Source organism: Typopeltis vanoorti, chromosome 24 (assembly GCF_054136105.1).
Source record: "Typopeltis vanoorti isolate ZY-2024b chromosome 24, IOZ_Tvanoo_1.0, whole genome shotgun sequence".
NCBI classification, from domain to species: domain Eukaryota; kingdom Metazoa; phylum Arthropoda; class Arachnida; order Uropygi; family Thelyphonidae; genus Typopeltis; species Typopeltis vanoorti.
This window is the reverse complement of record NC_143572.1, coordinates 9,525,996-9,544,142: the sequence shown is the minus strand read 5'-3', so window position 1 is coordinate 9,544,142 and position 18,147 is coordinate 9,525,996. Positions and strand designations below refer to the sequence as shown.

Genomic DNA, 18,147 nt, shown 5'->3' with positions numbered 1-18,147 from the left:
CTTGGGCACTGTCCCCTGGATCTTGTTGTAGGAGACTTACTGCAACACTGCTGACATTGCAGGCAAGCCAACTAGCTAACTGATCCTGGTTTGACAAGACAGACAGTACCGCCTGTCTTGTCAAAGCAGAGACCAACGTATTGCAACACTATTAGGATCCCCCTTTCTGGATGTCCTGCACAGCAAATACAGTGACAGGACATTGGATCCCAGTGATGACATTCTGGATGAAAGGCTAGTAAAAAAAAAGGCACATAAGAAGTAGAGTGACAAAAACATGGGAAGAAATGCAAAGAAAAAAAGGAAGAAAGTATCAATATCATCACTGGGCAGTCCTCCAAAACGAACAGATACCCCCATGAGGGAAACAATTCATGAAAGAAACAATAATAATAAAAAAATGTAATCAAACAACAGCAAAACAACAATGAATTGCTTTTTTTTCATTTCAACAAATGAAAAAAGCAATCCATTGAAAGACAACTACCAAAAATTCACAAATCATCACAAATCACTGAAACCATAAATTATTCAATAAAACAATGCAGTGAAAAATTAACAATAATGAAATTCCACCAAAACACCAAACCATATAAGAATTAGAGTGAGATTACATCTAATAACCAAGTATCATCTGTCTAAATTTATTATTATTTTACAGGCACCTCCATGGAGAATGAAGATGCATCACGGGAAACCCAAACGAACAACACAATTTATCATACCTCTTCTTGAACTTATTAACAGACATGGTGCTAACAACTGATACTGACAAACAATGTTCCCTCTAATTTTTTGCTGTGAGTGTGCGCAGAAATTTGCATATGTGCAAAATTTGCTTTCTTTTGAAAAGTATGTGCGCACCCATACGAGCCACCATACTGATCATTTAAGCAAAAAAGTTAAAAGATTTTAGTTCAGTCTTTACATTCTGGTGTCAATGGGACGTCAGTCAGGTCACCCCAACTACCCACCGTGTTCCCACACACGGCAGTAGCCTCCCCAGTAAACAGTCGGAAATCACGATTCACAAGCCTTGGGCAGGACTCGATCTAAGGACTTCACGCATGCGAGGCCAACACGATACCGACTGTACTAGATAGGATTCTAAGTGTGTGTATTATTACCATAACCAAGTAAGTTGTGTGACATCAATCACAGAGCTAACATAAATATTTTATATGTATTTAATATTGATCTGATTAGAAGAAATAAAGTAAAAAAAAAAAAAATAACACTAGTGACTGATTGCCTTCAATTAAATTTTCTAACTTTGCAAATAACTCTAAACATACATAATAAAATATTCCCATTACTAATTCTCACCTTGTTAAACATTCATAATAAATTTTAATTTCATCTTGAAAATCTAGTGTGCGCATATATTTTGCTTTGTGCACTAGTTGTAAAACATGTGTGCGTGTGCACATCTTAGAGGGAACATTGCTGGCAAACCATTCCATTAATTCACAAACCTCCAAGTGAAAAATCATTACATCCCATTTCTCCATGACTGTATGGCTCTTAAGATCCCCATGAGATCAATTATGTGGCGTCAGTTCTCTGAATTGAAAATTATCAAAACATCTTGCTAGCCGTTTAATGTATCGCATCAGGTCCTCTAATTCTTACATAAAGAATTCAGCTCATCTCATCCAGAAACTCTAATAGAGACTCATCTTCTGACATCCTCACAAGTTTCAACATAGTATGTCTTGATTAATGTTCCAGTGGATGATGCATTTCTACTTAGATATCTTTTTCCATGGGACATTGCAAAACTGTTTCAACATTGCCTCCAATCAAATTTCTTTTGGTGAAATAATTTTTTTTTTTTTAAAGACTAAATCAAAGTGCTGCCCCCTATCACCTCTGTCAGATGATCTCTTCATAGAGAATTTTGAACTAGATTTTCTATCTCAAACCACTTTTGAAACCAGCCATTTGGCAAAGATACATCATGAAATCTTCATTATTTGGAAACATGACCTTCCCAAGTCTACAGCTTTTTCTTCATTCTCTCAATTCATTTAAACCTACAATTAATTTTAAATTAGAACCAGAAAAGGATGGTAAATTCTCATTCCTAGATGTCCTCATCATAAAGAAACTTGGCAATGATGTCGCTCTGGAGGTATATCATAAGCCTACCCACACAGTATGTTACATTCACCATCCTTCTCAAAAATCAGCTATCATCCACACCCTCAAGAACTGAGCATGTTCGATTTACAAAATGAAGATCAGTTTACGACAGCACTTCAGGCCATCTCTTATTTATTTGTTCTTCACAATTATTCCAAAAGAGCAGTTAACAAGATTTTATTTTCAAATCATCCCTCTTTCCATAATCTGAAAGTCCAAATACAGAGATCTGATTGCCACTGCATACATTGTCCATCTATCCATTAGGATTGCTTCTTTGAAGTGAGATAAAAGGAACGTGTTAGAGTGTTAAGCATAAAAGAAATATTTGGCCCCCATACTTCAACTACTAACTACACAATATCTCTGCCATACTATATTTAGATAAAAACTTTTACTCCTCCAGACTCCTAAACATATCCATCCAGTTATCCAATCACATGGTTTTCTCAACAAAAACCAAGGACTTATATCAAATGACATCTGGAAATCTCTCATTAACCTTTCAACATCTCAGATTTTAATTTTTTCACTGATCATTTCCAGTCCTTAATTGATGACAGGAAATACATGACATGCACATTTGCATTCTTGTTTAAGATGAATTTATTTATTCTCTTTTGTAATGATTTCTTAAGTGTTTAGACAACTCTATTATTATCTATTTTTATATTTTTTTGTGCTAATCATAACTCCTGAAGAAGCCACCAGTTTTTAAGGGCGAGCAAAAACTAGTTGGCATGAGATTCAAATTAGTAAATAATTTGAATCTCATGTAAAATTTGTATGCTACAAAAGAAGTCTTATCCTAACAAAACATATTTAAAAAAAAAAAAATTAAGATTCAATCAATATCTAGCAATGTGATTTTATTAATTGTACCAGTAACATCTCAAAGATATACATCTTAAATTAACAAAGAGTCAATTGGACCCATTCATAAATTGCATGATGTCTTTAGGAGAAGGGTGGATTAGTCCTGCCTAATACCTCTTCTGACTTCTCTATGTAATCTCTTATATTCTTCAATCTCTGTGTCCTCTTTGTTTCTCCAACCACCTTCTTTCGATTAGATCCCAGGTTGAATCTGATATCATGGGCATCTTGGTCTTCTAACTGGGCTGCAATATTTGTTGGTTGTATCCTGTATTATAAGATATTATAACCTTGACTTCTTCCCAAAGCATTTCAGGTGAGTTTTCCTCACCAGTCTCCAAAAGATCATACAACCAAGTTGATGTTTCTTCTGTGAACCTACTACAAGTTACTCTGACATCCAGTCTAGTGGGAGATGCCTGACTTGGAAGGTTTCCAAGTCTTACTTTGGTTCTTACTAGTTGAAGATTGGTACTACAGTCTGTTCCAGGACAAGAATGCACATCGCAAGTGGAGGTTTCTGTGGTTTAGAAATTCATATGGTATATTCCGGTAATTGGACCACATTTTTTTTAATAAGCTATATAAAACACAATGAATTAATAAAAGACCCGACAAGTTTCGTAAGTCATTTGACTTACATCTTCAGGGGTAAAAGGTAACTAAAAGTTAAAAACAACAAAAAAGAGATTAACAGTTCATACTATACAGTTGTAGACATCTGACTATTCATAAAATTAAAAATCAGAATGCAGATTCAAAGCAGTGCTAGGTTTAAACAATGCTGGATGATGCCATGTTCTGTTGTTCATGTTCATAATGTCTGAGGTCTAACTGAGGTATATTTTTTATTAAAGCTGACCAAACTTGGTGGAAAATTAATCCTTGATTTTTATTGCATTGTGTTAGCATTTTAAGCATGTTTGCAGCTTCTTTAGATTTCCTTGTGTAACAGTTTTTTCCTATGTACGACATGTTTGTATTCTGCCATAGTACATTGTGGCCGGTGGAAGTGGTATGGAAAGCTAGACCTGATTTTTGTTCTCTTCTGTTTTGTACATCCTTTTGGTGTTTGTTCATGCGAATTTTCCCAGATCTTCCTGTCTGTCCTACGTAGCAGATGCCACAAGAACAATAAATTTTGTAAACACCTGGTTTTTTTAAAGGATGATGAGGAGGTTTCAGGGGGATGTAGAAATCTCAAAATTTTTTCCAGCGGCAGAAAGACTACTTTGATGTTATATTTGTTAAGTAATTTAGCCATCTTGTCTGTAACATTTTTAATATATGGAAGTGTGATAGTGTTTTTGAAATCTTGTTTCTGAGAGATGCTTGTAAGAGATGTGTGGAAGATTTTTTTGATAGTCTTGGTTTCATAACCATTCTTTTGAAAGATCTGTGTTAGATATTCTAATTCTTCATTTCTCTGTGCTGGAAATGTTATACGCTCTGTCCCTTAGAGTTTTTATTATGCCTATTTTTTGTGAAGGGTGGTGGTGTGAGGCCACATTAAGAAATCTCTCTGTGTTGGTGGGTTTTCTATATATTGAGAAAGAAAGTTTATTATCCTTTTCATTGGCTTCTAATAGAATGTCTAGAAAAGGCAGTTTTCTAAGATCTTCTTGTTCCAAAGTAAATTTTATATTATTATGCAAATTATTTAGGTAATCTTTGAAAGAAATGAGTTCATCTGTTGTTCCTGGCCATATGATGAATATATCATCGACATAGCATAGCCATATTTTTGGTTTTTGATGATAACTGTTTAAAGCATTATTTTCAAAGTTTTCCATAAATAGGTTAGCTAAAGCCGGAGAGAGGGAAGAGCCCATAGCCAGTCCTTTTTGTTCCAGAAATTTGTCTTGAAACATGAAAAAAGTATTATTTATACAATGTTTATAAAGATCTACGATGTCCAGAGGAAAAAGGTCTTCTAGGAGATTCACAGTTTCGTTTCTTGGAACATTTGTAAATAGGCTGATAACATCCAAACTTGCTAAATGTCTGAAGGTCCAATATAAATATCTTTTACTTTTTCAATAAAATGTGTACTGTTCTTGATGAAAGAAGATGTTTTTCCTGTATTAAGTAAAATCATATCAATAAGGTCTAGCTTTCCATACTACTTCCACCGCCCACAATATACTATGGAGGAATACAAACATGTCGTATATATTAAAAAACTGTTACATAAGGAAATTTAAAGAAGCTGCAAACATGCTTAAAATACCAACACAATGCAATAAAAATCAAGGATTAATTCTCCACCAAGTTTGGTCAGCTTTAATAAAAAAATATACCTCAGTCAGACCTCGGACATTATGAACATGAACAACAGAACATGGCATCATCCAGCATTGTTTAAACCCAGCACTGCTTTGAATCTGCATTCTGATTTTTAATTTTATGAATAGTCAGACGGCTACAACTGTATAGTATGAACTGTTAATTTCTTTTTTGTTGTTTTAACTTTCAGTTACCTTTTACCCCTGAAGATGTAAGTCAAACGACTTACGAAACTTGTCAGGTCTTTTATTAATTCATTGTGTTTTATATAGCTTATTAAAAAAAATGTGGTCCAATTACCGGAATATACCATGTGAAGAATACACATTATCCAATCCTAAGAAGGATGATAAATCTTTATATTTACATTATCATCCAATTACCTCAATTCTCTCTAAGTAATGGCTTACCATTATTGTTACATTACTAACACTCATCACCATGAAGACTAACTAATAAATAACTGCCAGTTTAGATTCCACCACGGTTGATCAACAGAGGATCTACTCACTTATGTAACCCATCTCTGGACAAATATCATAGAAATATTTGGCAAATCTGAAGTGGTTGTCCTTGATATCTCGAAGGCTTTTTGATTGGATCTGGCACAAAGGTCTATTGAGCAAGCTCTCATCATCTGGTAACCCCCCCCCCAACTTTTGTAACTGGGTGGTCAGCATTCTAACTGGATGTAGATTTTCTGTGATGGTGGATGCTTCCTTATTTTATAACTATACAACTAATGTAGGTCATCACATTCTTCTTTCACTCACCCTCTTCCTTCTGCATATCAATGATCTACTCCAGCTGACTACAGTCCAATAAACAGTTTTACTGATAACAGTCCATTGCACTCCTTTTCATTTGAGTAACCTTGCAATGAACAAAGTCACCACAACTTCTAGAACAACCTTTACTAACCCAAATTCTGATCATTCATCAATGATCAGAATTTGGGTATTTTTTCTATTTGGGTTAATTGGATTATTTTTCTAGCACTGAAGTTGAAATTCAATTTCAATGCTAGAAAAACGCAATTTACATTATTACCCCCCCCCTCCAAAAAAAAAACGGTTATACTTTTGAAAACACCCAAATCTCTATTATTCAGAATGAGATTTATTCTAACCTCCAATCCTATGGCAAGCAAATATATTACAAATATTACCTTCTCCTGCATCCAAAAAATTAGATTTCCTCTTCTGCTTGAGATATTACTTCCACATAACTAATTTTATACAAATCACAAATCCACCTGAACACCACTCTCATATCTCTGGTGAAGCCAGAGATATGAGAGTGGTGTTAATAACAACTTGTTATTAACACCACTTATTATTAACAACTTGTTATTAACCACTTGTTATTAACAACTTGTTATTGAGAGTGGTGTTAATAAGAACTTGTTAATAACAGTGGATTCTATACACAAAAGAGCAGTCTGGGTGACTAACGATCCTTCTTTCACTAACACACTTCCACACAGGCATTCAATTTCCACTGTTTGCATCTTCTATTGCAATATTCATCAGAAATGACATTAATAATTCTGCAAATTGAAAAATTCATTCAAAGTGCAGAAGCCAATTAAAACTTCCTCACAGTTCAAATCCAAACCTACAGAACAAATTTCTCCTCTTCTTTGTTCATCCCTCCTAATGCTATCCTCTGGAACATTCTCTCACCTTATGTGTTTCCAAAGAAATAATCCATAGCTCTTCAAGTCAAATGTGAAGAAGTTTCTTCTTACCCATCCACAGTACTCGTGAACTAAAGGTTGCCCAACCTCTCGTGGATGGATTCTCCATTTCAAGAAACTTTTTTAGAAATCCATTTCCCATGTGAATTTTTTTAAAAAATAACAAGTACTAGTACTCATCTTTGCTGGCTAAAAAAAGCAAAAATTAAAGGATATGCAAAGAAAACTTTATTAAAAAAAGTTACTGATACTTTTACCTCACAATGTGATGATGTTTTTCAGAATACGAAGAGAAAATTAAGTATATAACGAGTATATAAAAATAAATAAAATGTATAGAATAAAGTTTAATAACAATTTTATATAGCATATGTTAAAAAAGTTTTATATAGCAAATATCTTAACAATAGGCATAGTGAAAAATGTCATATTCATTAAATAACTAAGTTTATTTACATACTAGGTAAATGTGTTAATATTGTTGTTGTTGTGTGCCATCCAGTCATTTTTGACTCTTGGTGATGCTGTGAACAAAGGCTCTCCATCCCACTCAGCCTCTTGTCCTTTCTTTCAGTAATTTAGGGTGACCAGATTTTCAAAACAAAAAAGGGACATCCTGAATTTTTCAGCAATTAAAAAAGGGACAAAAACGGGATACTTCTGGTATGCTCTACATAAAAATGGAATAACATATAATTATAATTACAGAACACAGGACTGAAGTGTGCATTATAATTATGGAGTATCAGCATTATCATTATATTTATATGAAGACATTATTTCTTCCAAAATTGTTGGTTCTTTCAAGATGCACTCATAAAAGAAATGTCAAAGTGTGTCTTGATCACAATTATTGCTTTCATAGGCTTGGTGTTGAAGTGGTTCTTTTCATCAGACCACAAAGAACTCATGAGAGAAAAAATTCTCTCTACAGCTGCGTTTGTTCCTGGGATTGCCATAACAAATGCAACAACTGGCAGTATATTTTTGTAGTGGATGTTTTTTTCTTGGAGCACCTTAAACACGTCACACCACTTTTTGCCCACTTCAGGGATTGTGTCCTTCTACAATGAACTCCATCATGGAGTTCACAACTTTATTTATATGGCTGACTTCATCAAATATTCATCTTCGTCAACAATACTGAATATTTCACTGTCAACATCACTGATTGCTTTTAGGTTGCTTGCAACTTCGGCCCAAGTTAGTGGAGTTTGCAACTTAATCCAGTGAAATGCTTTCAATAGCTGGAAATAATAAGTCCATTTGCTTAAATATTAGGAAAGTATCATAAAATAAATTTGTAGTGTCTAAAAATTCTTTTTCATCAAAGACGCCATCATCTTTGAACTCTGAAATAATTGATGACATTTTAAATGTTTGAAAGTTCTCAGTTTTCCTATTTGTAATTTTCTGTCTGAGCAATTCCAATTCTTGTACCACTTCAGTTGCCAGAAATATTTTCCATTTCTATTTTTGTTATTGTTGCTGATAATATTTTAAGCTGGCTTTACATGAAATGGAGCCAAAATATTGATTTTGGCTAGTGAAAAATGTTTTCAACAATGCAGGGCATTTATCTACCCTATAGATATAAAATGATAAACCTTTTTATGAAACGTTTTTTGTCAAGTTATTTGAAATGCTGTGAAACTCAGGGGCTACCCTGAGTATCGAGTCTTCAAAATTCAAGGAGAACCGGCCTACCAGTCTGGAACTCAAGGGGGGGGTGCAAGGGGAGGGGGGACTGAACCCCCTTTCGAGTCTTCAAAATTCGAGTCATCAGAATTCAAGGAGAACCGGCCTACCGGTCCAGGACGGAGGGGAGACATAGTCCCCCTAGTCTTGTGATAAAAAGTAAGATCTGAGTCCATCATACATGTCAATAATCCTCTTCGCAGCTGTAGTAATGATAACCATCTTTTTTGTACATTACCTAGAACACACTTGTATTCAATTTCTATAAACGTGAAGAAATTCTTCAATTCCTCTACTCTCATGGTGTAAATGTGGAAATATTGAAATATTTTATTTACAATTGCTTCGATACCACTAGGCAAAATATCAGCACTGGTCTGTACACCATTATGAACAACATGAGCACCACATCCAATAGCATGAATGTTCATTTTTAACCTTTTGTTGAGTCTTGAAAATACATTGTTGGAACCATCTCATTTGTATCCACCGAAGTTGGTGTTGCATTTACCTGCAGAAAATGCAATAATTTTCTCAGTCAGCTGCTGTTTCTGCAAAATATCCAATATATGATTTGCAAGCAGTTCTGCTGTTTGTCCTATTATGTTCTGAAAATCTATCACTTTAACCTAAATACCTTTATTCTGGATGAAGTACCTAACAAGGACAGGCACCAACTTCAAATCTCTGTGGTTTGATGTGTCTACCAGAACTAACACATATTTGGCTTGTTTCAATTCAATTGCTGTTTCTTGCATTGCGTAAGGTGCCAGGACATTCACTAAAATTGATTGGCACTTTTGTTCGCCCATATGTAAATTTCTTTGGAAATAAATTTCTCACTATTGCAGAGGTGCAGTGTCCATTGACCTCAAAGAAAGGTTTTGTTTCACTGCATGAAATGCAAAGAAACCTTCTTGAGCTTTTTACAAGACATTTACTTTCATCAGTTAATTTCCCTTTTGAATTTTTCATGAAAAATTATGCAACATCTTGACTTGAACTGCGAGCAGCAGCTGCCAATTTATGTTTTTGCTTCGTCAAATGCTGTTTTATATCGAATGGCCTCTATGTTCAATTGAAGAAACTGAACGACACGCAGTACATACTTGTTTGTTGTTTCATCGATCGTCTTTCAAGAAGGGATATTCTTCTTTTAAATCCTGAGTGAAACTAGACTTCCCTTTTGGCATGAAAAAATCTGGATGAAATATCACCACTCACAATATATACTTGCTTTAACTTCCACAATTACTAACAGACCGGCATAAGAAGCACAAAACAATGGTATGGTAGACAAAGTAACCTTCTTATTGCAATATTTTAACGTCCTATCACAGAGAGAGTGCATTCATAATGGTTGATAATAGTCATAGCATGCATGTTTTGTCACCAGAAGAGACATTATCCTTTCCATATTCAAACATACAAGAATGAAGTCATGCCACAAATTCAAAAAAGGGACAAAATGGGACTAAAGTTAATAAAAAGGGACAATTAGTGTCCTGTTAAGGTTTTATCGGGACAACAGGACCAAATACTAAAAAAAAGGGGACGTCTGGTCACCCTTTAGCGATCATTGCCTCCAAAGAGCATTCTGTCTCTATATTCTTTAAAACCTTATTGGTTCTTCTTGCAGTTGATGAGATTCTTAACAGTCTCCTCCACACCCATAATTCAAATGAATCAATTTGCTTTCTATCTTTCTTCTTAATAATCCAGCTTTCACATAATAATCCATACGTCACTACTGGAAATATCGTTGCTTTGACAATCCTAACTTTCATGGCCTTATTCACACCTCCATCTTTCATAATTTTTGTCAGATTTAACATCACTTTTGTTTCCCCATGACTATCTTTCTTTTAATTTCATGTTCATATTTACCATCATTTCTGGACCCCAGTAAATCATAACCATCAACAATTTCTATTTTTATCTCCCTCTATTATAAATTCACTTAAATTGCCAGAATCCATCACTTTTGTTCTGCTGAGGTTTAAATTAATCCCAGCTTTGTTACTTTCCATCTTAACCAATAGAATCAACTGCACCAGATCTTCCTTAGTTTCTGCTATGAGGGTTGTATCATCTGCATATCTTAAATTATTTTTCTGCCACCAATCTTAATTCCAGCTGTATATTTAATATTTATAGTGATTATGTTATGAGAACTGCTGATTTAGATAAAGATCCAGCTGGAATTAAGATTGATGTGTACTGTCCTAAAATACACTGCATATCACACTGAAGACTTAGGTGAAGATTATTCAAGTAAGTGGCACATTAATTTAAACTGTCATCACAATGTTTATAAATTTAACATGTTCGCTGCCATGCTCCTCAGGCATAGTTTGTTCCTGCACGCCAAGCCCTTTTTGTGTCTTCAAGGTCACTACGAGTAATCTCGTAGCTGGCTAATCAGACAGAATTTGGTTTCATACGCCAACTACAAGTAATCTTGTATTGATGAGTCAATGGAGTTGTGGTGCAATAGACTGGCGTTTCGGCAATACATAAAAAACAAAAAACATAAATATGCCGTGAAATTCTATGAACTATGCAAATCGAATGGCTTGGTGATAAAAATAAAAATTTATACAGGAAAATCAGAATCCTCTTTAGCGAAAATGGGTCACGCATATGATATTGTATTCCACTTGATGGAAGAATGTTTAGACAGGGGTTATGTATTGCATATGGACAATTTTTATAATTCTGTAGCTCTGATGGAATCACTTACCGACAGAAAATCATACGTGTGTGGAACGCTGATAAATAATAGGGAAAACAATCCACCAGATATTATTCAGAAGAAACTAAAGAAAGGGGAATTTGTCTGGCAAAGAAGAAGTACTGTTGTAGTCAGCAAATGGAAGGATAAGAGGGAAGTTCTTTCCATTTCAAATATGCACAAATTTGAAATAGTTGTAACACAAAATCGGAATGGTAAATTTCAATTAAAACCAAACATCGTTAGGGATTATAATTTGGGGATGTCAGGCACCGATCTTTCTGATCAAATGCTTTCTTACTATTCCACCTTACGAAAGACAATTAGATGGCCAAAGAAATTGGCAACACGCATTATTGAGGTATACATTCAAAATGCACATAAATTTTATAACACGATTGCTGGAAATGCAATGACTGCGTTAAAATTAAGAGATCAATTTATCTCAGTTTTTGTTGGAATGGATAAGCTTACAGCATCAGAGAATATCAGGAGGAATCGGGATTTTCATTATTTGGAAATTTTACCACCAAGAAAAAAAAAGAATTGCCCGACAAAGCCATGCCGTGTGTACACGAAACAAACGAACATGTGAAACATTATTACTGTCCTGTTTGCCAGGAAAAACCACCATTATGCGTGGAAAATTGTTTTAAAATGTACCATTCTTAATTTGAATAAATTGTTTTTTTATTTTATTGATTAGTTTTTATTTTTACTGATTTTATTAGTTTTAAATTGATTTACAAATTATGTGTTATACTACGGATTATCTCACGCTTGGCATAGAAGGTTGGTAATTGACATACGAGTATATTTGTAGTTGGCTACTGAGGCACACATATAATATACAATATTTTAGTTGAAATTATTTCCCTTCTACCACGTCCCCAGACGTGCTCTCTGCTTTATTCAGAATCCAAGGGTCCAAATTAAGGTAAATACATTAAGGGTTAACTCGTGTTTGACATAGGAGGTCGGTAAATCGACATACGAGTATACTCGTAGTTGGCAGTGAACGTGTTAAATATTACTTCCGGATTTTTTATTTTTAAATTTCACATGCTGCTCATTATTATCATGTGTCATCGCTGCACAGGAGGTTGACTACCATGTCTATCCACTAACTTCATTCCTGTGCCTCCTTTGCACATTTCTCATATGTCAAATACGTCCAGTTTTTAATATTGCTGCTCCAAGTAATTCTTTGCATTCCTCATTTCCTCTACCATTTCTTCCAGTACTGCTTTTGTAGGCTGTCATATCTTAGCAAATATTTGAAATATTTGGGCTTTCTTGTTTTGATAGTTTTAAGAAGACTTCTTTTTTTCTCCTGTCATTTTTAGAACTTCTGCATTTGTTTTCCTCTGTGTCCATGACACCTTTATAATTCTTCTTAAAATCTACATCTCAAAAGCCTTAATTTTGTCTTCTGCTTCCTTTAATATTGTCCATGTCTTAGCCCCAAACAGTAGTACTGACCATATATAGCATTTTTCAACCTTATCCTGCTTTTTATGCTTAGATCTCTAGATGTCAGGAATATTTTTCGTTGTGTTGAATTTCTCTCTAGCTATTTAAATTGTTCTTTTTATTTCTCTTGTGCTTCTTCCATCTTCTGTTATTAAAGTGCTGAGATACGTAAATTTGTCTAATTGCTGAATAGGTATGTCATCTATTTTTATATCAATTTTAGGTGCTATCTTTTTTCTGGTTATTGCCATTTAAAAAGCAAACCATACTCCTCATTCATAACTCTTACTTTGTTGATTAGATTTTCTAGATTTTTTTTTTATTTTATGCTAACACAACTGTATTGTCAGCATATCTTAGACTGTTTATATTCCTACTGATATTCTTTTTATGTTTTCAACTTCCTTGTATATTTCTTCAGTATATAAATTAAAGTGTATAAGTGTATTGGGGATAGTATACATCTTTCTTGTACACCTCTTTGGATTGTAAATTCTTTAGACATCTCATTGACCCTTATTGCTGCTGTTTGTTCCCAGTATAGATCTGTTAACAACCTTATATTTTTTTCTATCCAATCCTATTTTATTGAGACACCTGATCGGTTTCATATGATTGATTGAATCAAAAGCTTTGGTGTGGTTTGCAAAGCTTTTGATTAAAAAGAAAAAAGAAAAAAAAAAAAGTCTTTTTTTTTTTTTTTTTTCTAGATATCTAACATTACTGTTTTTGGAATGAAAATACTATCTCTTGTTCTGTTTTTTTTCTTTGAATCCAAACTGATTTTCACCTATTTCTCAGTTGAATTTTCTTTTGTTTCTTTGCAGAATAATTTTTATCAATATTTTAGCAACATGACTCATGATGCTAATTGTTCTATAATCTGAGCACTGTGCTTTTTTGGAATGGGTATGAAGATAATGTCTCAGTTCTTTTGGGAGATATGTATTATAAATTTGGTTGCACACCATTGTCAAAGCATTTATACCTATATCATTAAGAGCTTTAAACATTTCTGCTGTTTTCTTATCCTTCAATCCCTTTATTGCATTATAGACTTAACTAAGAAGAATATCAGGACCATCTAGGTTGTTTGTGTTATGTTTTTCTTTTCTACAAAGAAAAACATAGTACAGTTGCTCTGTGCATTCTTGCCACCTTCCCAGTATTTTCTCCTTATTAATGATAGGTTTATCATCTTGTGATTTTAAGATATTGCTCCCTATGCTTTTCCTATTCTTGTATGTTAGTTCATTTATCTTGTTGTATAAATCTTTCTTTGTGTGCCTTAGCCAGTTCTTTTATCTCTCTGCATTTATCTGTATATCAAGTTTCCTTTGCTTTCCTGCATTCTTTTTTATGAGTTTGTTCACCCTCTTATAATCTGGTTTGTTCTTCAGCATTTCTTCCATCATACTGAGTATTTCCTTAGTCATTCACGGTTTCCTTTCAGTTCTGTTTTTCTTAGGCAATATCGTTTTTGATGTTTCTTGGATTTTTGTTCTGAAAGCATCCCAGTTCTGTTGAGCTGTTTCTTTTGTTACACTTATATTACTAAGTATATTATTCATGGTTTTTATTGAAATCAGATGCAAATTTACCTTTTATACTGCCTTCTTTAAGAATACTGGTGTCATATTTTACACTTGTCTTGCTTCTTTTTGTTTTATAATTTTAATCTTGCTGTTACCACTACTGGATTATGATCCAAGTTAATGTCTGCTCACAGATATGTCTTTGCTTGTTTAATGAAATTTTTAAATCTGTCTTTTATCATGATATAGTAGATTTGGTTTCTTGTCAGGTCTCCTGGACTCTTCCAGGTGTCAATTCTTCTCAGATGGTGTTTGGACATTGTATTAGTTATCACAAGGCAATTTTCTGCACAAAACTGGATAAGTTTCTGATCCAACTTTGGCATTCGTATCTCTCATTATTAGCAATACATCATCTGATTTTGTTGTGGAAATTGCTTCTTGAACTTGCTTGTAAAATTTCAATTTCATTCTCTTTGTGTTCTGTAGTAGGAGCATATACTTGAACTAACTATATTAAAGTCTGGCTACAATTTTCACCATTATTATTCCTTATCATTAATGGGCCAGTAGCCCAACATGCAGTTAGCAGTGTTGTTCTTCATCACTACTGCTACATCATTTGTATGTGTTGGACACCTGAATACACAATTGTATGGTTTTTTCCTTTGAATTTTTCCTGCTTCTTTCCATCTTGCTTCATGAAGTCCATTATGTGTAATCTCATATTTTCCATTTCTCGGAGAAGTTTGTCAAGTTTTCCAGGTTGTTACAATGTTCTGACATTCCATGATGCTATACTTAAGGTTTTTACATCTCCTAGGAGATGTGTTTTACATTATGGAAACTAAGAATAGTGATCAGAGCTTACCCCACCTTTACTACGAGTTGCTGCTGTCATGAAAGATTTGCTTACGCTCGGATCCGCCGAAACTTTTATAGTTTCTATCTATATATTTGGCATGAAACTCTTGGAGTTTCTCTATTCGGCTTTGAAATAATGTTGGATTCAACATCCATTTAATTTGAATAATTTTGCATCGCCGAAGTGAAGCCTTTTGGCTCTCTAGTTCAGCAGTTAGTCATATCTAATATTTTGTTCTTCTAAGGCACTTCTGACTGAATCAATCCACCTAGACCTTGGTCTTCCTCTGTGTTTTTTTCCTGCCATCTTGGTATCAAAAAACTGTTTTGCTAAGCTTTCCTCTCCCATTCTGTTAAGTGACCATGCCACATAAGATTAGCTGTGCTCACACATTCTTGAATGCTAACAATGTCAAGTTCCTTCTTAATGTCTTCTTAGTGTTTTGGCTCATTTCTCTATTATTCCATATAATTTTATTCGACTGGCTCCCCAAAATACTAGCTTTGCTTATTCTATTATCTATTTTCAAATTTAAATTGCCATCTTCACTAAATAACTGTGCCTAAATAGCTAAACGATTTCTCAACTATTTGTGGAAAAGTGAAAATCTGATCTGACAACTTTTTTTTTTCTCCATCTGAATCCAGCTTGTTTTTCTTTCAGTTTCTCTTCCACAATTTTTCTCAACCTTTTTTCAAGTAGGTTTGCATAAATCTTACCTTGGAACACTTAGTAGGGAATTTCCTCTGTAATTCTCACATTCAGTTTTATTTCCCTTTTTTTTATAGATGGATACCATGAGAGCTCTGCTCCAATCATCAGGAAAATCCAAATTCGAAAAATTTTTACTATGGTTCTGTCACTGCTTGTATCATTTAACAGTCTTTCAAAGTTATTACTCCAGATATCTAGGATTTCCTTATCTTTAGTTTTCATATCACCTTTATCATCTTTGATTCCTTTTATACTCTTCTCTCCATTTCTAAGCTTTTCAATAGTCTCCAGAATGTTTTGCCACCTTCCTGATATTTATTGTCCATCTTCTTACTAAAGTCTTCCCATGACTTTTGTTTAGCTACTCTAACACAAAGCATAGCTCTTTTACATTTTTCCCAGTATCAACAATGAAGGAATTTGCCAACTTATTTGCAAGGAACTTTCAGTATGCTTTCTTCTTTTCTTAGACTGCTTCTTCAATTTCTTGTGTCCACCATGGTGTGCTTATTTTCTGATCCTTGCAGATAAGCTTGCCACATGCCTTCCTAGCTGAATCTATCAATCAATGTTTTCTTCAGATTCTGCTAGTGAGACTCCAAGGTTTGGTTCTTGGTTTCTGAACTATTTCATTCTTTATTCATGTTGTATAGGTGAGTCTACAATTTACCTGTAAAAGTTGCTCAGCTTTATAATATTTCTTCTTTATAAAACTTTCATACATACTGTTCTTTTCAATGTGATATTCATTTTTATCTTACTAAAAATGCTCAATTCCATTTTCATATCCTCTGTACACTCTTGTATCCTGAACCTTCATGAAGATATCATCAAGGGCATTAGCCTTGCCCTTTTCACCAAATTTTCTCAGATATTTCTGTATCCAACAAGTATTCCCCCACCCCTTTATGTCAACTGCCTGCTGTAATAGCTCAAACTTCCTCCACTTCTATCTTAGGAGAACCTTCTTGGGAGAACTATAAGCACGAATAAGTGTCATTATACATTTCCCCATTTTGAAATTTGCCCACATAATTTTACTTGAAACTACCTTCCAATCAAGAAGTTTATCTTCATTATTGCCTGAATATAACATCCTGCTATCATTTAGTAAGATGCCACGTGTTTTTGTCTTCTTTGTTTTAGTGATGTCAATTATGTCCATGTGGTGCTTTTACAGTTCTTCTGCAAGCTGTATTTCCTTTCCATTAATACTCCCTATATTGACAGTTGCTATGTTAAATTCTACTGACATTAGATTGGTTCTTCTTCTGCATGTTGAGCTTGAATCTAATATAATTTATAACAACAAGAAAACATAATGGCAAAGGTTGGTCGATTGGTAGAGCCTCTGCTACTAATGGCTCAGTTAAGTAAGTTTGAGCGCGGTTAATAGTTGGAAGGGGACCAATCGTTCGATGCTGTCGGCACACTCTCCCTCGATGAGTCCTTGGACTCCCTGGAGGTGTCAAAATAATAATAATAATAATAATAATAATTCTATTATAAGCTATCAGTGTATTAAGAGTTACATAAAATAGTCATAATATTTTGATTAGACAATGTATGTGGAAATCATGGAATATGAACAACATTCAATAGTGTAGTGATAGCTCTTACTAACTATGCCAGTGAAGCCAGCATTACATTATTTAAAAAAACTGATATTTAATTATACATACTTGATTTTCATTATGAATACTCATTATTTCATTACAGATGTCTGTTATTTCAGCTTCTGAAATAGGTATCTGAAATGAATGCAAAGTGATATTAGCCAAAAAAAAAAAAAAAAAGTCATAATAAGAGTTAAATTTATCCATTGGCATATCAAAATGACAGCTACATATTAAAACAAGCACCAATTTATTACTCATATTATAATAAAATGGAATTCTAATGTGACAATACATGAAGCAATTAAAAACAGAAGTTGTAGCTATGTCTGTGTGAATAAAGTATCAATGTATGTAGTTCTGAGATTTGCAACCTCTTGCTTGCAAAATAGATCTTACTAAACCAATTATCTGCAATAATTAAGATTATTAAATCACATAAAAAATGAATCCCATTTTCTGATACTATATTACTTCATTATAAATATCCACTTCATCTCCATTTA

At 33.9% G+C, this 18,147-nt stretch overlaps 1 protein-coding gene across 2 annotated transcripts in view; it reads right to left on the bottom strand.

Annotated features, from left to right (window-relative positions):
* The window catches only part of Usp32 (Ubiquitin specific protease 32), an 808,142-nt gene that overhangs the window by 536,573 nt on the left and 253,422 nt on the right, over nucleotides 1-18,147 (bottom strand). For both annotated transcript variants that reach the window (XM_090413901.1, XM_090413902.1), the window contains exon 9: nucleotides 17,708-17,776. In XM_090413901.1, the coding sequence (XP_090270027.1) occupies nucleotides 17,708-17,776 (69 nt within the window). The remainder of the gene's footprint in view (nucleotides 1-17,707; nucleotides 17,777-18,147) is intronic.